Source organism: Callithrix jacchus, chromosome 15 (assembly GCF_049354715.1).
Source record: "Callithrix jacchus isolate 240 chromosome 15, calJac240_pri, whole genome shotgun sequence".
In the NCBI taxonomy this organism is placed as follows: domain Eukaryota; kingdom Metazoa; phylum Chordata; class Mammalia; order Primates; family Cebidae; genus Callithrix; species Callithrix jacchus.
Genome location: NC_133516.1, coordinates 29,136,580 through 29,157,183, shown reverse-complemented (window position 1 = coordinate 29,157,183; position 20,604 = coordinate 29,136,580). Strand labels below are relative to the sequence as shown.

The window sequence follows — 20,604 nt, the reverse complement described above, 5'->3', positions numbered from 1 at the left end:
TGTAGAGATGTTAGGGGTTGCCCAGGCTAGTCTTAAAATTCTGGGCTCAAGCAATCCTCCCACTTTGACCTCCTAAAATCCTGGGATTACAGGCATGAGCCACTGTGCCCTGCCTAGTTCCTCTTGGGCTAAGTTCACATCTATACACACAGGGTTGCCTTGAGGCCCCCGCTGTGTCCCACAGGCATAATGCTCTTTGTGAATTTCCCCAGAGATGGATGTTTAGTTTGCTTCCAACTGAGCCAGCTCTGCCAGAGCAAGCATGCAGTAGGCACCTGGCCATGGAGAATCAGACTCAGCCCAAGGTGGAGAGGCCATCAAGAAGGCTGGGGAGCACCTCCATCCCTGGGCATGATCCTGCCAAGGCACAGGGTAGAGGCTAATCAGGGATCCTGCTTGCCGGGCATGCAGTGATGCCCTGGAGACCTTTGTACCTGGCTGTTGTGTGTCATGGGAATGCATTTAGGAGATGTATTCTTAGAAGCAGTATTCTTGCTTTTGAATTTTAAAATCTGACATTTATGGCAATTAGTAAGATGAGGTTCCCATTTCCTACTGAATACTGGCAACACCAAAAAAGAAGAAGAAGGAGGTGGGGAAAAAAGAAAAAAAAGTGGTAGAGCATGTTAGCCATAGGGCACCTTTCTCATTGGCAAATAAGAACATGGAGCCAGCCCTGGGCGGTGGTCATTCCCCTCTGGGACCCCCATCTGTTTTCTGGGAACTGTATTGTGGGTCTCAGCAGGTCAGGGAGATACCTCATGGGCAGCCTGCCTGGGACTCTGGGCAGCCTCTCTTTTCTCTGTCGGCTGTCCCCAGGCTGCTGAGGGGTGCAGGTGGGTCACCTTTACAACTCTCAGCTCACTGCTGAGCCAAGGTGGAAGCAAACCTACCTGCCCTAACTGGCTCCTAGGCACCTTCCAGGCCCTCTACTGAGGAAGATAGGAAGATAGCAGTCTCACAGGTCAAGGCCATCTTCAGGTAAAAACCCTCTGCTCTGTGTCCTGCCCTCTAGAAGGCACTGAGGCCAGAGTGGGGACAAGGCTCAGGGGACTGCGACTCCTAGGGGCTTGCAGACTAGTGTGAGGGAGAACATCACAGTAGCCAAGCAGAACCAGGGCAGGTGAGGTGCAGGCTGGCTTTCCTCTCCCGGCTGGCTCGGCTGGCTCGGTGTGGGGTCCTGCCCCGCCTCAGGGCTTTTCGGAGCCTGGATCCTTAAGGAACGAGCAGACCTGGCTGCGGGGAGTGGGGAGGAATGGGGCGTCTATTGGGCAACAGGGCGGGGCAAAGCCCTGAATAAAGGGGCACAGGGCAGGTGCAGGTGGCAGAGCCTTTGTTTGCCAAGTCGCCTCCGGACCGCAGACATGAAGCTTGTCTTCCCCACCCTGCTGTTCCTCGGGGCCCTCGGTGAGTGCAGGCGCCTGGGGGCGCGCCCAGCCTCTTGGGCGTCTCCTGCGTCTTGTCTGCTAGGCGCCTTGTTCCCTCTGTCCGCTTGGCTGGGCGCGGGGTCTCTGAGCCCCTGCGGTCCCTGCGCCTGCAGCCAGGAAGTGGCTGGGACGCGGGGCCAGATCTCTCTTTCCCACCTGCAGAGGAGCAGGAGCTGGGCTCCTCTAAGTCGGGTCGGGACACGCCTAGCGCTGCGCAGAGCTTCTCAAAAGGCCTCGCAGGCCCCTGTCCCATTGTGTCCCGCCTACGGATTTGGTCCCCATTATATTGTTACACGCGTCTTCATGGGAGGAAAGTGAGGCTCAGAGAGGATGAGCGACTAGCTCAAGGACCCGAGTCCAGATCCTAGCTCCTGCGAGGACTGTGAGACCCCAGCAAGGCAGAGCCTTTATGAGACTGAGTTTCTTCACTTGAAATGGCCTAACCGTGGGTCCACAGGGTTGTGAGGAGGGGGTGGGGCATTCGCACACCTTCCGCGGCAGAGGGATGGGGAGGGGTGCAGTGCCCTGATAGAACCCTGTGTCAGAGGGTTTCAGAGGGAAATGTGTGCGAGAGAAAACGAGTTGAAGGAAGAAAACAATTGTTAGTTCTATAACCAAAGTCATTTCTGGGGTGCTCAGGGGCCTTCCCCTGCGCTGCGCATTAGTCACCTCAATGTGTGAGTGCGGAGCTCCCTGCAACGCTGGGGCCGGGAGGGGAAGGTCCCAGGCTGCCGCAGAAAGGGCTGTGATGGGCATCAGGACCTAGGCAGTGGGAGGGGCGCGGCGAAAGCCCAGGTGTCACACCTCCCCAGCCCAGTGCAGCCTCCTCCTGGCTTATGCATCTACCTAAGGCTGGGAGCTTCCTGGATGGTGGATAGAGAGCAGCAGTGGGAGCCTGAACCCATCCTTGTCCCTGCCCTTCTGGTCTCTTGCTCCAAATTTTTTCTCATGGGTGTTGGTCATTCTTCTCTTCTCTAAGGCAGATTGGGACTGGCCAGGACCTGACTGTTCTCTTCCCCTCAAGTTCCCTGTCAAGTGGCCTGTTTCACAGGGTTAGGGCCACCTGGGAGGGGCAGGAGAGGAAGGAAGCCTTGACTTCCTGGAAGTGGTCACGGGCTGTGGTCCCGGATTCCGGCTCAGAGTTGCACCACTGGGTTTCATATTCACCTGGATCTTTGGTTGTTTTGGTGCCTACTGAGGTCTGCAGTTTGAATCCTGCTTTCAATTGGGATGGTGTCCTGTACCCCAAAGAGCCGCTGGAACCCCTGTCCTTGCTGAGGAAGGGGTGGCAGTTGCCCTATGGAATTCCTGCCCTGTTCCCCGTGGGCGTCCAGGCTGGCAGAATTTGGGTGGATGGGGCCAGCTGGATCTAAGCTGTGTGAGCAGTGGGTGGGGGAGTCTGTCTGCTCAGCCCCTGGAGCCATGGGCTGGGAGGCACTCATGAGGTTTCCCATCAAAGTCAGCAGTCTGCCTGGGCCCTACCATGAGCTGTGTGGATAGGTGGGGAGAGTAACTCCTGTCCTGGCACCTGCCTTCAGGGCCAGGGCACTGCATGTCTGCCCAGAATGTATGTAGCCAGAGTGCAGCCAAGCCTGGTGGGCAGCATTTAAGTGCCTGATGCTGAATACAAGTGCTGGGTTGAGGATTTGGGAGGGGCCGGACCCAGATCTGCTTCAGGGGGTCACACAGCTCAAGTGCTGGGGGGTAAGAACTTGAGGGTCACACAGCTCCAGCACTGGGGGGTAAGTGCTTGGGGGTCACACAGCTCCAGAACTGGGGGGCAAGAGCTTCGGGGTCACACAGCTCAAGTGCTGGGGGGTAAGAACTTGGGGTTCACATAGCTCCAGCACTGGGGCATAAGAGCTTGGGGGTCACACAGCTTCAGCACTGGGGGGTAAGTGCTTGGGGGTCACACAGCTCCAGAGCTGGGGGGTAAGAGCTTGGGGTTCACACAGCTCCAGAGCTGGGGGGTAAGAGCTTGGGGTTCACACAGCCCCAGAGCTGGGGGGTAAGAGCTTGGGGGTCACACAGCTCCAGAGCTAGCGGGTAAGAGCTTGCAGTTCACACAGCAGCTCCAGAGCTGGGAGGTAAGAGCTTAGAGCCTTCACCTGGTGTTTAGAGGGTTGGGGACTGGGAATCCTGGAAGGGTGCTTAGTGGTCCTTTAGTCACCCTGGTTCAGCTCCTCTCAGGGGAAGAAATAAACTCTGCTCACAGGTTCCCGTCATTGCTCAGCCCCCACCTCTGGCTTGAAGCATGGTCTTCCATTTTACTCTCCCCCTTCACCACCAGAACCCACCCATTACCAAGCTGATTTCTGACACCACCTTCCTGTCCCTGCCCCCTTCTCCATTCTCAATGCTATCCCTCCTCTCTACTCAGACTGGTCCTTCCCTGGTGCCTTCTGTGGCCACAGCTTCTCTGTTCCCAAGTCCCAGGTCTCAGTCCCCTCTGCCCCTGCCCTAGGGAGAGCGCCAGTCTCCAGCCTCTCCCATGAGTCACAGCTTCACTGTATCCTGAATAAGACCTCCCTGGACCAGCACTGGAGACTTTCCATGATCTGACCAAGACCCTTTTCTAGCCCCATCTCCAACCGGTCTCTAACTTTGCCAACCTAAATAGAAAGGCTAGCCCGTGGTAAGAGCAGGGGAGTTTAGTGTCTGACTGCTTAAGTTCGAGTCCTAGATCCAACACTTATTAGCTATGGGACCCTCCACAAACCACATAACTAGTTAAAGCCATAGTGTCCTCCCCTGGAGAATGGAGATGTTGGTGGAAGTTACAATACAGAGGAGCTGGGGCAACTAATGGAGAAGTGCTGAGTGAAGCACGTGGCACAGAACATGCCTACAACATGAGCTGGGCACACGGCCCATTCTTCCACCTCCTGGAATGTCCCCCACCTAATTAGCCACTGAAATCACAGGGACCTCATTCCTGGTTTGGTATTTGTTCTCTTCTAGCACATCCACCATTGGATTTTTGCCTCTCCAGTGAGAAGTGAAATCTGGTCCTATCTGCTTACACATTCCTTGCATGACACACAGTGCTGTGCATACAGCAGACATCCGGTTCATGCTCACTGGGTCACAAATGGCTGAACCTAATTGGGTTGATTCTCAGTGTGGGAGAGTTCCATAAAGGCTTCCAAGGCAAGATTGTATCCTCTGGGATTTCCCCGGGATGAGGGTGGGTGAAGGGGGAGTATGGCAGCTGGGTGCCCCAAGCCCCTGGAGACTCCGCCTGGGAGCTACAGGCCTCTTGACCACAGTCCCCAGCCCTCTGCAAGTGCCATGGGTGCCTCTCATCATGATGGGATGGCTCAGAAATAGGAGGCAGCAGAGGCTGAACATTCTACCCCATAGTACATCCAAAGGGCAGAGGGCTTTTACAACTCTGTGTGTGTGTGTGTGTGTGTGTGTGTGTGTGTGTGTGTATGTGTTGGTAACAACTTTACTGAGGTATATTTTATATATCATAAAAAATTCACCTATTTGTGTACAATTCTTTTTAGTAATCTTACCAAGTGGTGCAACCATCACCATAAATAAGTTTTAGAACACTTCTATCCCCCGCAGTAAAAGTCCCTCAGGTCTGTTTATAGTTAATGCTCATTTCTACCCCAGCATCAGACAACCACTAATCTCTTTTCTTGTCTCTATAAAATTGCCTTTTCTGGACATTTCATATAAGTGGAATCATATAGTATGTGGTCTCTTGAACCTGGCTTCTTTCTCTGAGCACTAGTGGGACTCATTCATGGACTGGGGCATGTCAGTGGTTCTTTCCTTTTCATTGCTGAGTACTATTCCATTAAGTGGATGTATATTCACCAGTTATTGGACATTTAGGCTGTTTCCAGTTTTCTACTATTCTGAATCACAGTGCTGCAAACATTCATGCACAAGTCTTTATGTACTATAGGTTTTTGTAATATTTCTTTTGGCTATATGCCTAGAAATGCAATTGCTGGGTTCTATTGGAACTCTGTGCTTCACATTTTGAGAAGCTGCCAACCTGTTTTACAAAGCAGCTGCGCCATTTTACATTCTCAGCAATGTATGAGGGTTCCCATTTCTCCACATCCTCACGCCAATATGTGCCATTTTCAGTTTTAGCTATTATAACCTGAGGGTGTGAAATGACATTCTATTGCATTTTCAATTTGTGTTTTTTGACTGACTAATGATACTGAGCACCTTTTCATGTGCTTGTTGTCCATTTACATATCTACTTTGGTAAATGTCTGTTCATATCATTTACCCATCAAGTATTAAATCCTTTTTGATGTTATAATATCTAGATTTATGTTCTTAATTTCATTTTTAGATTGTTCTATGCTGTATGCAAAAATATGGTAATTTTTGTGTATTGATCTTATATCCTGTGGCCTGGCTGTACTTGTGGATTAGTTCTAGTTGTACTTTATAGATTCTTCAGTATTTTCTACATAGATCATGTTATCTGAAAACAAAGGCAGTTTTACTTCTTTCTTTCCAATATGGGTGTCTTTCATTTCTTTTTTGTGCCTTATTGCTGTGACTAGAATAGAAGAGGTGAGTGATGACACTCTCTTATCACTCCTGATCGTAGGTGGAAAGCATTCAGCCTTTCACCATTTCAGCATAATGTTCACTGCAGGTTTTTTGTAGATGCCTTTTATCAGGCAACCAGGTGAGTAAATTCAATGCATCTTCCTCCCTAATTGCATGGATTTGAGCAAGAAAAGCAGGTTCACCAGGAGAACCAGTTTTTCTGTACAGAGCGAATGGTGTGAGCTCAGGCACACCAACCGATTTGTCCCCAGCGCCATTGACTTATCATTTACTGCAGCTACCAATCGAGTCAGGTATATCTTCCTTTGTTCCTTTGGCATTCCCTGGGGAGACACTTACAGACAAAACAACCTAGAGAGACCTGGATGCTCAGCTGGGCTGTGCACTGCTGAGCGGTAAGTCACCCAGCGTCCTTAGGAGCCAATTTCCACATCAGTAAAACAGGAGCAATGACTCCTTTCCTGCCTACCTTCCAGCTTCAAAGGGGCCAAAGCAGCTAGAAGAATTTCATAACTGATGTGAGGGATCACTATCATTTTTTAAGGGGTAGGTAACATGTCAAAGTCATAGGAATAAAAATAATCTAGAGGGGTTTTCTCCTCTAATTTATTGAGAACCACAGACCCCTTGCCAATGCGGAGATCCTGTTAGTCCATCAAGATGCCTCCCCTTGCAGAGAATCGCTGGACGTAGCCATGAAACGGAGAGGGAAGGCGGGCAGCCGAGAGCCAGGGAGGAGTCTGGAAAACTCCATCAGAAGGTGTGGTGGTCACTCCCTCAGTCAGCGGTTGAGTCCTTACTCCTTGGCCTCTCTCTCCCAGGACTGTGTCTGGCTGCCCCTAGGGGGAGCGTTCGATGGTGCACCGTATCCAAACCCGAGGCCACAAAATGCATCCAATGGCAAAGGAACCTGAGAAAAGTGGGTGGCCCTTCTGTCAGCTGCATAAAGAGAGCCTCCCCAACCCAGTGTGTGGAAGCCATTGCGGTGAGTCAATGCTGGGGTTGGTTGGGACCAAGCTGGATGGAAGGGAGAGAGAAATGGAAAAACATAGACCATGTGCTCTCCTTACTCTTGCCGCTTCACCTTTGGGGCAACTGTCAGTTGGGAGCCGTCCTCTCTTGCAGGGAACTGTGCTATTTTCAGAGCAGAAAGAAAGGAGCTTAAGTGGAGAGACCATGTGTAGGGAACCTGGGGCCTCCACGTAAACTGTTAATACCAACTGTTCCGAAATGAAACATAAGCAGTTATATTTGATGAATACATAGCATTGGCAAAAAACAAGGTTACTCAGAGAGAGAAATCCTCCCTACGAACCATGATCTCTAAATCCTGTGAGAAAGAAGCTTGTCCTCGTCACCGTTGCGACATCACACGGCTGGGGCAGGACCTGCCAGGGTGCCAGGCATTGGAAAGACTTTTGTCCAAGACAGTTTCAGAGAGAGAGAAAAGGGTATTGTGACTTGTGGATGATTTCTCATTCCTTTTAGTTTTTGAGATGTGTAAGATCTACTGAAAGAATGTTTACTCATTCATTCAACAAATATATTCTGTGTACCTACCACATAATCATGTGTATTCAACTCCAGCAGAGTGGATAATTTGCGTAAAAGTTCCCAAGGCAACCTCATAGGATTATCTTATAAATACAATGGGGTATTAGGATAGTACTTAGGGAAAAATCTAGTTTAATCAATGTTTTAGGCTATGTTTTTACAACTATTACATGCATGTAAACAGTAATAATAGCTGGGTGCGGTGGCTCACACCTGTAATCTCAGCACTTTGGGAGGCCAAGGTGGGAGGATCACCTGAGGTCAGGAGTTTGAGAGGAGCCTGGCCAATGTGGTGAAACCCCATCTCTACTAAAAATACAAAAATTAGCTGGGCCTGCTGGCACACAGCTGTAATACCCACTACTTGGGAGGCTGAGGCAGGAGAATTGCTTGAATCCGGGAGGCAGAGATTGCAGTGAGCTGAGATTGTGCCTTGCACTTCAGCCTTTGCAACAAGAGTGAGACTCCACTTCAATAAATGAATAAATAACAGCACCAACATCTTTTGCTTGTTTAAAATGCAGATTCCAAGGCTCTATTCTAACCTACTCAATCTGAATATATGTGAAGGAAGTCACAAAATCTGCCTTTTAACATAAAATCCTGTCTACAGCCACACCATCCTGAAGGCATCCTATCTCATCGGATCTTGGAAAATAAGATTTCTGTTTGAAATCAGTACTACATAGCTTTCACTCAAATTAAGTTGAGATAGATTAAATGGTTAAAAATAAAATTCACATCATTGAAAAACTAGGGGGCAGTTTAGGAGAACTATAGAGGAAATAGAAATCTCTTAAACAATGAACTACATCATGAAATAAACAGACATTCTAAAATACAGAAAATATAATTCATAGCCCATGGAAAATAACTTTTTAAAAAATTTAGAAAGCACCCTAATGAATGTTTATGCACCGGCTCTGGCACATGATTGCTATTTATACTCTATAAAAGAATAACTCAAATTGGAAAAAATGTAGAATCATAGAAGAAGAATGATATGAACAGGGTACCTGGTAAGAAGGAATTCATAATTAAGACAAAATACTTGTGAGATGTTCCCCTTACTAATTAGACCTAAGCAATTTGTTAGTACTTGGATTTTCTGTAGTAATATCAGTTAGCAAATAGAATTATAGCCTGCCCTTCTGGTGATTAGACAGTGAAGCTGGTCCTCACGGTCAGTGCCATCCTAAATTGGCATTACAAATCCTCTGGAAGCAGAACGGCAGCGGCAGCCAGGGTTACAAGGAGTAACACAGTCCTCATCTTGGGGCTTCCACCCTCAGGTGCCTGCCCAAGGACACAAGTGGCCGCAAGGAAAAACGCTGAGGACAATATATTCATGAAAGCACAGTCTTCACAGGCCACAGTTAGAAATAAAGCAAGTGCTAGACATTGGGAGAAATAATTCAATACACGATAGAACGCCCACATTATGAGAAAACGTTATGTTGTCAACAAAATAAATAAAGGCTCTGGAGAAGTTAGAAAATGTATGCAGCTTTAGATGAATAAGCAGTCCACCAAATCTGATCTGTCCCAGGGGTCCCTACTGCCTGGCCACGGACTGGTGGTGGTTAGTGGCCTGTTGCGAACTGGGCTCACGGCAGGTGGTGAGTGGCGGTCCAGCGAGCCTTACGGCCTGAGCACCGCCTCCTGTCAGATCAGCAGCGGCATTAGGTTCTCATAGGAGTGTGAACCCTGCGGCGAACTGCACACGAGGTATCTAGGCTGTGCGCTCCTTATGAGGGTGCGGTGGTCACTCCCTCAGTCAGTGGTTGAGTCCTTACTCCATGGCCTCTCTCTCCCAGGACTGTGTCTGGCTGCCCCTAGGAGGAGCATTAGACTGCATAATAGTGGGTTCGTGGCTCTGCAAAGGGGCAGACAGAATTGAAATCTCTCAGCCTGGACAAGAGGGACAAAAACAACCCATCCTGATAAGTCTCCGGTGGGAAGGGGGACGCCGTGTGGCAGTCTCTCGCAGCGCATGTGTGTCCTCCTCTCATGGGTGTAATTATGAGAGTCTAATGCCTGATGATCTGAGGTGAAACAGTTCCATCCTGAAACCATTCCTTATTTGTCTTTGGAAATATTATCTTCACTGAAACTGGTTCCTGGTGGCAAAATGTTGGGGACCGCTGATCTATCCCATATTGCAAACCAAAAAAACACGTAATCATGTGGGAAGCAATGTGCTGGAGTGGAGGAACATGGCTTCCTATGATAATTTTAGGATCTCTTAATAACTATATTTTCTAGATGATAAAACAGAACTTAAAAGAAATTAATATGGAGCAAAAATGGGGAGAGAGCATCTAGAAAAACAACTTCAAATCTAGCTGACTGCAAAGGGTGTGATCAGGAGAGTGTCACAGGCAGGCAGAGGAGAGACAGGGCGGGCCCCGGTCTCAGGAGTCAGAGGGCTGGCGCTCACTGTCCCAAAACTGGGGTCCTTGGCTCTCACCATCACTCACAGAATGTGAACGGATGTGATGGAAAGCAGACCCCTTTGACGATCCCACCAGCCACGGAGACTTTCTGAGGTCCTGAGGTCCTGAAGTCCCACTTGCTAGGTTTGGGTGAGTTTTCTGCTGAAGCTGGCCTGGCCTCTTTTCTTTCAGACAAACAAGGCTGATGCTGTGACCCTTGATGGCGGTTTGATATATGAGGCAGGCCAGGCCCCCTACCTACTGCGACCGGTAGCAGCAGAAGTCTATGGGAGTGAAGCACGTGAGTTCTGCCTGGGGACCCAGAAGCCACGGTGACCCCCCCGGCCTGAGCCCGGAGCTGTGCGGAGTGGGAGGGGAGGGACATGTGGAGGTGGAGTCTTGGTCACATCACACGTGCAGGGAATGGAGTCGCTGGGCTCCAGGCCAGATGAAGGCTGCTCCTCCTGACGCTGACCCATGAGAGGAGGACACACATGAGCTATGAGGAGAGCGCAGCACGGCGTTCCGCTTTCCCACTGGAGACTTACAGAATGGGTTGATTTTGTCCCTCTTATCCATGCTGAGAGCTTTCAATTCTGTCTGCCCCTTTGCAGAGCCACAAACCCACTATTACGCCGTGGCTGTGGTGAAGAAGGGCGGCCGCTTTCAGCTGAACCAGCTGCAAGGTCTGAAGTCCTGCCACACAGGCCTTCGCAGGACTGCTGGGTGGAACATCCCTATAGGGACAATTCGTCCATTCTTGAACTGGACGGGTCCACCTGAGCACATTGAAGCAGGTAAGCTGGTTGGGGAATAGTGAGTGACCTCAGGTGGGGGCCTCCACTCCAGCTGTAAGCACAGGCCACACAGATCACGCAGGTGGACACGTGGGATGAATCAAAGTGCGGGTGAGGCTGGCCAGCTTATAACATCCTGCCGGCAGGATCTGTTACCCCGGCAGCCCTTGGGAGGCACTGCTGGGTCTGCTTTCAGCAGGGTCGCACGTCTAGAGCTCCCAGCCCCGTGACAGAGGCTCTCCTGCAGGGGTGGAGGAAGGGGCCCTGCCCACGGGAGCTCAGGCTGAGGCAGGGGTGGGGGTAACCTGCTGTAGCCAGGGCTGGCTCACACTCTGTGGTCCATTTCTCTGTGTTTAACAGCTGTGGCCAGGTTCTTCTCAGCCAGCTGTGTTCCTGGTGCAGATGAAAGACAGTTCCCCAACCTATGTCGCCTGTGTGTGGGGAGAGGGGCAAACAAATGTGCCTTCTCCTCCAAGGAACCGTACTTCGGCTACTCTGGTGCCTTCAAGTGAGTGATCCTGTCCTCTTCTCTTCAGTGGCCAAGTGTCCCATGACCTCAGGCCAGGAGGCCCTGATACTTTTTCTCTTCTCACAGGTGTCTGAGAGATGGGGCTGGAGACGTGGCTTTTATCAGGGAGAGCACAGTGTTTGGTAAGAGCAGGGGAAGGAGCTGTGGGTTCTGCCCCCTTTTATCTTATTTGATCGTGACTCTGACCTCTGAGCTGATTAGATTCCTCAGTTCATGGCAGACCATTTTCGATTCCTATAGGGCACAACTCTGATTTTATGATATTTCATATTTCTTTAAATCTCCTATGCCCACTGCCCCCCCCCACATGCCAAGCTGCTTGACGGTGTGTCCTCTGAGACATATATGTGCTCATGCAGAATGGATTGTGCTGGTTTGTGTTTCTGGGTTCTGAGGTCATAGAGGTTTTACTGGGCATTAGAAACCCTGCTGCTCCTAAGGTTTTCTGCTCGGCATTTTGTTTTTGAGATTTCTTGGTATTGCTGTATACATGTCTAGCTCAGGGATCCTAACAGTTGAGGAATGCTCCATGGAATACGTCCACATTCTACTTCTCTACCATCACAGTGATGGATGGAGGTTGTGCTCTCCTTCCCTTACCACATGCAGCCACATGACTGACACCTTCACCTGTGTTCCCTTACTCCTGCTGGACAGTGTCCCTCCCAGACCTGTACTAAAGCACAATTGATGGGTGTGTACAGGCTGAACACACTGCACCCAGGACCAATGGACACAAGCCTACTACATTCCATGCAAGGCCAACAGAGACAGGGCCATCATATTCCACCCAGGACCATCAGAGAAAGAGACAGACACCACATTCACACAAGACGACCAGAGACAGACCCCACATCCACCTAGGAGAACCAGAGACAGACCCCACATCCACCCAGGACCACCAGAGACAGACCCCACATTCACACAGGAGCACCGGAGACAGACCCCACATTCACACAGGAGCACCAGAGACAGACCCCACATCCACCTAGGAGAACCAGAGACAGACCCCACATTCATCCGGGACCACCAGACACAGACCCCACATCCACCCAGGACCACCAGAGACAGACCCCACATTCATCCGGGACCACCAGACACAGACCCCACATTCACACAGGAGCACCGGAGACAGACCCCACATCCACACAGGAGCACCAGAGACAGACCCCATATCCACCCAGGACCACCAGAGACAGACCCCACATCCACCCGGGACCACCAGAGACAGACCCCACATCCACCCGGGACCACCAGAGAAAGAGACAGACCCCAATATAGCTCGCAGTTACTACTGGAGTTGGCTCATCTAGGCTCTCTTCCACCTCCCTTTCCCTACAGAGGACCTGCCAAGCCAGGCTGAAAGGGATGAGTATGAGCTGCTCTGCCCAGACAACACTCGGAAGCCAGTGGATAAGTTTCAGGAATGTCACCTGGCTCGGGTCCCTTCTCATGCCGTTGTGGCACGAAGTGGGAACGGCAAGGAGGATGCCATCTGGGAGCTCCTCCGTCGGTCTCAGGTATCTGCACCGATAGCCCTCTCTACTTGCTTGGATTTGGGGGGCAGAGGGCAAGGTTCTTTACTTCCCTGACTTACACTGCTCTAGAGGTCCCTAGCCTTGCTGCGGGATAGCACACTAAAGCATTGGGCTGCTTGCCCAGGCTGTACTCTGGACAGCAGCAGCAATGAAACCCCTCTGCCACACCGACTGACAGTATCTTATGACGGGAGCAGAAGCAGGGGGACGTCGATGCAATCTCCTCGGGGTTCTAAGGCGCTTGGACCTAGCAACTCTTCAAACAATGAGCCATAGCTGAGCTTGCATCTCAGCGATGGCACAAGTCCCTCTGCTGGAGGGTCTCAGCTGAGGCTCCTGCTCTCAGAACGATCCCAAAGTTTCAGATACTCTTCTTTACTATCATTTTTTTTGTTGTTTCTTCCCTGTTTACCATTGACACCGTAATTCTATTTTTTCTTACTTAGGAAAAGTTTGGAAAGGACAAGTCACCGGAGTTCCGGCTCTTTGGCTCCCCTAGAGGGGAGAAGGATCTGCTGTTCAAGGACTCCGCCATCGGGTTTTCCAGGGTCCCTGGAAGGATAGATTCTGGGCTGTACCTTGGCTCCAGCTACTTCACCGCCATCCAGAACTTGAGGAAAAGTGAGTGAGCCCAGGAGGGTCCCGAGGGCCGCCTGGCGGTATCTTTTACTTCCCAGGAGGTGGCCCTACTTTGTGGTGGTCACTCCCCCATTTCCCAGCCACTGTGGGGTCATTGTGGAGGTTTGATGCAGGTGTGAGTATCTTCTGTGGAATAAGTCAGGTGTCTCTTAAAGAATATCCTGGCCACCTGATCAGTGCCCGTCAGGCTCCCCAGGCCTGGCAGAAAAGTAAATTTGCCTCCTATTAAGTGAGAAACATGAACATGAACAGAGAGCCAGGGCCCCTCCTGGATGAATCCAGAGGCCTGGTGAACACCCTCCTTCCCAGGCCCAGGCCTTGAACTTAGTTGGGGACACCTTGGTGGGGGAACTCAGCCATGGCTCCTCCTCTACTGGGGCACTGGGGGTGGACATCTGGGGGAATCCAGATGCTGCACTGTAGTTACTGGTGGTGATTGCAGGCCTTAGGGGAAGTCAGGGCTGGGCTCAAGTTAGGGCTAGGTCATCCCTTGGGGCTGTCACTGGACCCTGGGTCATGGAGCTTTTATCCTCAGAGACAGAGACAATAGGCAGCTCCTTACACTAAAGATTGATGGATGGATTAGAAGCCAGGGAACTTCTCCAAAGGAACAGAAATGGGAAACACAAGGAGCTTCATGGGCCTAAAGAAGGGAGTTGGAGATGAGACTGGAGGAGGAGAGGGCATGGCTCCATACGTCCACACGTGCACACGTGCACATCTGCACATGTCCACACATCCATACGTGTGCACGTCCACACATGCACATGGGCACACCTGCACACGTCCACACGTGCACACATCCACACATCCACACGTCCGCACATCCACACATCTACTGTAGCTCCTGTCCCAGGGAGGGTCTGGGCAGGACCCCAGCTCTGGGGAGGGTGAACGACCTGGCAAGGCTCGGGGTGCCCGACCAACCTGCTGTCTTCCCTTTGGCAGGCAAGGAGGAGGTGGCCTCCCGGAATGCGCGGGTCGTGTGGTGTGCGGTGGGCGACCAGGAGCAGCGCAAATGTAACCAGTGGAGCAGCCTGAGCGAAGGCAGTGTGACCTGCTCCTCAGCTTCCACCACGGAGGACTGCATCGCCCTGGTGCTGGTAGGGGCTCTGTCACTGGGGCAGGCGGCGGGCCCCATGGAAGACCCAGGGCCTGGGCATCTGCTTAAAGTGAAGTCAGCAGTCACTTTAAGAGGCCGTGGGGGCCCGGGTGAGGCGGGGATGTCTGGAGAGGTACGCTCAGGGCCACGCACAGTTTTAGGTTCAAAAAGCAGTTTACTGTGAGTTTCCCACTCCTCAGGTTCTAAGAACAACACAGGGTTATTGTAAGGAATTTGGAAAATATGGAAAGGTATAATGCTAAAACAAAACAACAAACCCCCAAACCACCTGTGGTCTCACACAGAGGGACAGACATGGTTAATCTGGCTAACTCTCCATTCCAGTATTTCTCTGCGCGTCTACAGATACACACTCAACGATAAACCAGTGTTTCAGTTATGTTGTTTTTAAGCCCTTTTCACTAAACAGCATATAATGCGCATTCTTCCACATGAATATTTACTCTTGGAAAACATTAAGTTTTTTTTTTTTTTTAAAGAGACAGATTCTTGCTCTGTCACCCAGGCTGGAGTGCAGTGGTACTATAGCTCACTGCAGCCTGAAACTCTTGGGCTCAAGCCATCCTCCCACCTTCGCCTCCCAAGTAGCTGGGGCTACAGGCACGTGCTACCATGCCTGCACAATTATCATTCTTATTTGTAGAGACAGAGTCTCGCTTTGTTGCCCAGGCTTGTCTCGAACTCCTGGGCTCAAGCAATCTTCCTGCTTCGGCCTCCCAAATGCTGGGATTACAGGTGTGAGCCACAGCACTCGGACGAAAACATTTTTTAAACCTGCTTCCAGATGCCTTTTATGTGAACTTGGCTCAGTTTAGTCATGATGCCTTCCCCTTTGTCCCTTATATTACTATGATCGATAATCCTGTGGGGAGCATTCTCGAGTAGAATTCTTGTCCACATCTCTATTTTTAATACAGCTGTAAAAACTACTACTATGTCAAAGAGGGAGTTTCGTACTCCTGGTGAGTCCATGGTCCTGTGTTGTGGTCTGGGCTTGTTCATTCTGGTGGGGGACCAATGTGACGACTTCAGCCCATTTGTTGGACACTTCTATGTAGCACCTGGAGTGGAGTGCTAATGAGTTAGATTAGATGAGGCCAGCTGTTCCCGTGTCCTCCGTGAGTGAGACTGATCCAGGAAGGTGTCCCCAAAGTGCCAGGGGCACAGAAAAGGTTGTGCTCAGAGGACAGAGGGTTGGTGCAGCCTGTGCCTGGTCTTCACAGTTGAACTGACAGCACAAAAAGTAGGCAGAGCTGGGAGAGAATTAGTGGTGCACATGGCGTTTCCTCCAGATGCTCAGTTCGAACAGTTCTTCTCTTTCTGCTGTTTCACTGGTTACCTGACAGAAAGCCATTCTCTCAGGGAGCTGTAAAGACAGGCAGCACAGGATGCAGCCTCAGTGTGCTGCTGCAGAACTGCTCTGTCTTTGCAGAAAGGTGAAGCTGATGCCATGAGTTTGGATGGAGGATTTGTCTACACTGCAGGCAAATGTGGTTTGGTGCCTGTCCTGGCAGAGAACTACAGTAAGTGGAGTCAGCATCCTCTGGCCTATTCCGTCTGGGTCATGGGAGTGGGGCAGTGAGTAATCCCACTTGGTGAATGCAGGTGAAACATTACAATGGACAAATACATTCAAAAGGGAGAATCAGGGAAAGAAGAAAGGAAAGGGGCTGTGTTACCCACAGGGTAACACTGTTCTTGTGCTGAGAACCAACAATCGACAGATTGGTTTTATCTTCTTAATTTTTCAGAAGATCTTAGTAAAGTATAACATACAAACAGAAAAGTGCACATAAATGTGCAACTCATGACATTTCCCACGCTGTACACTCTATGCACTTGGGCCTGATAAAACATGGCAAGCTTCAGAAGCCCCCTGTGTCCTTTGTCACCTGCCCCCTTACTCCTGCGAGGGAAGCCTCTCTCCTGACTTCTCAGGGCGCAGATCAGTTTGCCTGTGTTTTGAACTTTATGTTAAGGGAGTGGACAGCACATGCTTTTCCGTGTCTGGTTTCTCTTGTTCATCGTTATGCTTTTCATCCACCTGCATGTGCAGCTGTAGACCGTTCAGCCCCGTCGCTGTGTAGTGTTCTATTGTGTGAGTCTACTGTGATGATTCAGTCGTTTGAGTGTGGATGGGCATCTGTGTAGTTTCCAGTTGGTGGCTGTAGTGAATCATGCTGCTGTGAATCTCTGTGCTACGTCTTTCAGTGAACGTATAGATGCGTTTCTCCCGCCTGGAACTGCTGGGACGGTCTCTTTGGATTTGATTCTGCATCATGCAGATTTAAGATTTTGTGACTTCTCACTACCTCTGAATGGATAATGATGTCTTGCTTGTCTTTATTCTTTCAGAATCCCCAAAAAGCAGTGACCCTGACCCTAAATGTGTGGATAGACCTGTGGAAGGTGAGTTGGCATTAGTCATTTTCAGGGTCAAGAAGTTCTTGTTGCTGGACGAAGTGGCAGGAACTGTAAACAAACAAACAATTACAGCCTTAGAAGCTGTAGGTACTTTTAAGGGTGCAGATAACTCACAGAGGAGTAGTTCTAATTAATGTTTATATTGATCTTCGCACTTGGCAGAGAACATCCATATAGTCCCTCATTATGTCCTGGTCATGTGGAATGGGGGGTACTGCTTCCCATTTTATGGGGATGAGGAAACAGTGGCACTGAGAGTCCTGAGTGCCCAGGATCTCACTCACAGCCACAGGTAATACTGTGGTGGATCCTGGTCTTGATCCAGGGTACCTCGTGTCAAATCCAGTGCTCCGTGCACCACCCCCCTGCCCACCAGTGCCGGGTGCCTGCTGAGTTTTGGAAGAGACTTGCCCTTGGTGGGTGTCTGTCAGCTGCACTCTCTCAGGAGGACAATGGCGACCATGTCGAGTTCAAACAGTGCAGGGCTGGTTCAGACTCAGCTCAGGACAGCCCCTGGAGACATGCTCCCCCGCACCCACACAGCAGTCAGTCGGCCAGATGTTGGCACTCTGGCCTGATGCACGCTGGGGCTGGTGATTTACACACTGTTGGGGTCACTCTCGTTGTTTACAGTGTTTGTTGCTTTAGTAGCTTACACTGAAAGATGCATTGCTGGTTTGTAACTCGGGGACACTGTGGCTGGTTGAAGGCAGTCCCCTCTAATCACTTAAAGGGTCAGCTTTTTTTTACTGTTTTATTTCATAGCTCAGGTCAATCTCACCTTAACATTAAGGCAGCAGCTTATGCTTTCTCGGTCTACCTAAAAAGGCCAGTTATTTGCAGGAATCGTTGCCTGCCGTTGCTGTGTGGCCTGTTTTGGTCTGGGCTGCAGACAGCTGCACTGGAATTCGTATGCTAGACCTCTTGGAGGTTAAGACTTGTTCTTCTGTTGTCTGTTGTGCCAGGATATCTTGCTGTGGCGGTGGTTAGGAAATCTGATGCTGGACTTACCTGGAACTCTCTGAAAGGCACAAAGTCCTGCCACACCGCGGTGGACAGGACTGCAGGCTGGAACATTCCCATAGGCTTGCTCTTCAACCAGACGGGCTCCTGCAAATTTGGTAAGGAGTCCTGAGGTGCAGTGGGTGGGCCACCCGGGGGGCTAGGCACATTGTGCTGTGGAGCCTTAGGGAAGGGAGGGAAGGGATTTGCAGGCTGAATGTGGCCTGCAGGTCTCTTCCAGCATAAGCGAGTTCTCACTGCGGCTGCCCCAGGAGTCGGGGGTACACTAGGGGCTTCCCAGCACTTCCCATGTCCCACTCACCCTACCCATGTCCCACTCACCCTACCCCAACATTAAAGATGGGAAGATCTGCCTATTTCTCTGCACCCTAAGAATAAATGCAAGGTCCAAGATGTGCAAATGTTTTTTATACCTCTTGGAGCTCCAGACCTAGATTCCTCTTAAGCCCTGGCTTCCCAGCTTGGGGAAAGGCGCCTGCCTGCCTGGTGAAAGGTGACCCCTGTTACTGAGTGAAACTGACTTCTTACTCCACACTGCAAAGGAGCCTGAACAAGACCTCAAGAATCTGGCTCTACCTGTTTCTGAAGTTTTCTGTCCTCACCACACCCCACACCCATCTTAGCCAGCATAAGCTATGCCCTGCCTGCTGTGGGCCCAGTGGTGTGGTGTGCAGCTGTGCCCTGCCCTCCGTGGGCCCAGTGGTATGGTGTGCAGCTGTACTCTGCCTGCTGTGGGCCCAGTGGTGTGGTGTGCAGCACAGCCTCAACCCGGATCTCCTCTCGTATGGGCATCTCCTAGAGCGGGGGCTCCACTGTGTGGGTTTTTGATCCTGGCTGGGGCAGGCTTTCGCGCAGCTCTGCTGCTCACCAGCTCCATGTTAGCCACTCAGCTGTAGAGAAACTGCCAGGCTGTGGTGGGAAGCTGGGGTGGGAACCCCTAGCTTTTCAAGAGGTTGACACATAGTGTGGTTCTTCCAGCAGCGGGAGTTGTGGGAATCTGATAATGGGTGACACTTGCTCAGTGGGGCTGGGCTTTCTTGTCACCTTTGTTTATTCTTTCTTGGGTTAAATCACACAATAAGTTAATTCAGATTAGGTTCAGCTGCAAGGAACAGAAAACTCCTGAAATAGTAGAGGCTTAAACAAGACAGAAGTTAATTTCTGTGTCATGTAAGTGAAGTCCAGAGGTGGGTTGCCTATGGCAGGTCTGAAGACGATGTGATGTCTGGAACCTGGGCTTTAAACATCTGGCTACTCTACCGTTTGTGTGGCTTCTGTACCCAAGGTTACCTCATGGCATCTGGAAGTCCGGTCCCTGCTTCTGCATTCCATGTGCAGGATGAAGAAAGAGAAGGAGAAAAGAGGGCAAAAGGCATGTGCCAATTGTCTTTTAAGGATGTTTCTGAGAAGCTGGCACCCAACACTTCTGCTGATATTTCACTGGCCAATAGCTACCCATATGACCATACGGGCCGCAGGAAATCTGATAAGTTTAGTCTTTATACCAAAAGGCCAGGCACCCAGATACAAAGCAGGTTTCCATTACTGATAAAAACAAAATCAGATCCTGGACTAGGCAACTCTCAGGCCCTGCTGCACACGGCCGTCACAGTCATCAGCCAAGTCCCCAGCTCGAGGCTGTGATGACGGGACCCTCCATGGGTCCCGGTTCTCATCCCCAGCCTAGTCGGGTGCCGTCAGTGCCTACAGTCTGAATGAAGCTTTTCTGGTGGGTTCTGTGTTGGTGACAACACGTCACTTTGTGATGGTGAGTGTGTTTTGTCTTGATTGCTTCCTGGGAAGTCTAATGAAATGGAACCAACCTGCGTCAGCTGTTAGGTAAAGGCCGCTTGTGTTGACTCCAGTCGGAAGAGCTGACTGTCTGTGTTCCTTCTCTCCAGATGAATACTTCAGTCAAAGCTGTGCCCCTGGGTCTGACCCGAAATCTAATCTCTGTGCTCTGTGTATTGGCAACGAGCAGGGTGAGAATAAGTGCGTGCCCAACAGCAATGAGAGATACTATGGCTACGATGGGGCTTTCCGGTGAGTCTGGGCCTGAGCTCCATCGGGATGGGGCCTCACCTCATCCCTCAGCATGTCGGTACTGCCGTTCTGAGGGGCCAGGTGTGACCTGTCACATCAGTCGGGTCAGCTCATGGGTGGCCCCAGTGAGGGCTCTCCCCACCACACCCACCACTCCAGAGAGTGGAGGCTGACACCAGGGCTCCCTGACCTCAGCTCTGCAGTGCTTCTCCCTGTGGCTTTGAGCCACGATCAACAGTGGTAGACCTCGAAACCCTCATCCTGAAAATCAAATGGGTAGAGTGTGGGATCCTAAACGCTTTATACAGTTCCATGTATGGGGAAGAATTCTCTTCCCCATAAAGAAACGGCAGAGACAGCAGCATTGCAGTGTTATTCTCCGGTAACAAAGTGAAAAATAAGCCAAATCACAAGTTTTCAGAATTCATAAATTATAACCACTTAGTGATTTGTCACCACACCCCACGTTTTACAGTGCCTTCATTTGGGCGTTGCTTTTCAGGGGCACCATTTACCAG

The 20,604-nt window shown here is 50.7% G+C and overlaps 1 protein-coding gene across 1 annotated transcript in view; it reads left to right on the top strand.

Annotated features, from left to right (window-relative positions):
* Positions 1-1,326: 1,326 nt before the first annotated feature.
* LTF (lactotransferrin) overlaps positions 1,327-20,604 on the top strand; it is a 28,877-nt gene continuing 9,599 nt past the window's right edge. Inside the window, exons 1-13 of the mRNA XM_002758283.6 lie at positions 1,327-1,407; positions 6,803-6,966; positions 10,163-10,271; positions 10,585-10,767; positions 11,128-11,275; positions 11,363-11,418; positions 12,638-12,816; positions 13,281-13,455; positions 14,422-14,576; positions 16,029-16,119; positions 16,952-17,005; positions 17,986-18,141; positions 19,945-20,086. Of these exons, the coding sequence (XP_002758329.2) occupies positions 1,365-1,407; positions 6,803-6,966; positions 10,163-10,271; positions 10,585-10,767; positions 11,128-11,275; positions 11,363-11,418; positions 12,638-12,816; positions 13,281-13,455; positions 14,422-14,576; positions 16,029-16,119; positions 16,952-17,005; positions 17,986-18,141; positions 19,945-20,086 (1,655 nt within the window). The 5' untranslated portion in view covers positions 1,327-1,364. The remainder of the gene's footprint in view (positions 1,408-6,802; positions 6,967-10,162; positions 10,272-10,584; positions 10,768-11,127; positions 11,276-11,362; positions 11,419-12,637; positions 12,817-13,280; positions 13,456-14,421; positions 14,577-16,028; positions 16,120-16,951; positions 17,006-17,985; positions 18,142-19,944; positions 20,087-20,604) is intronic.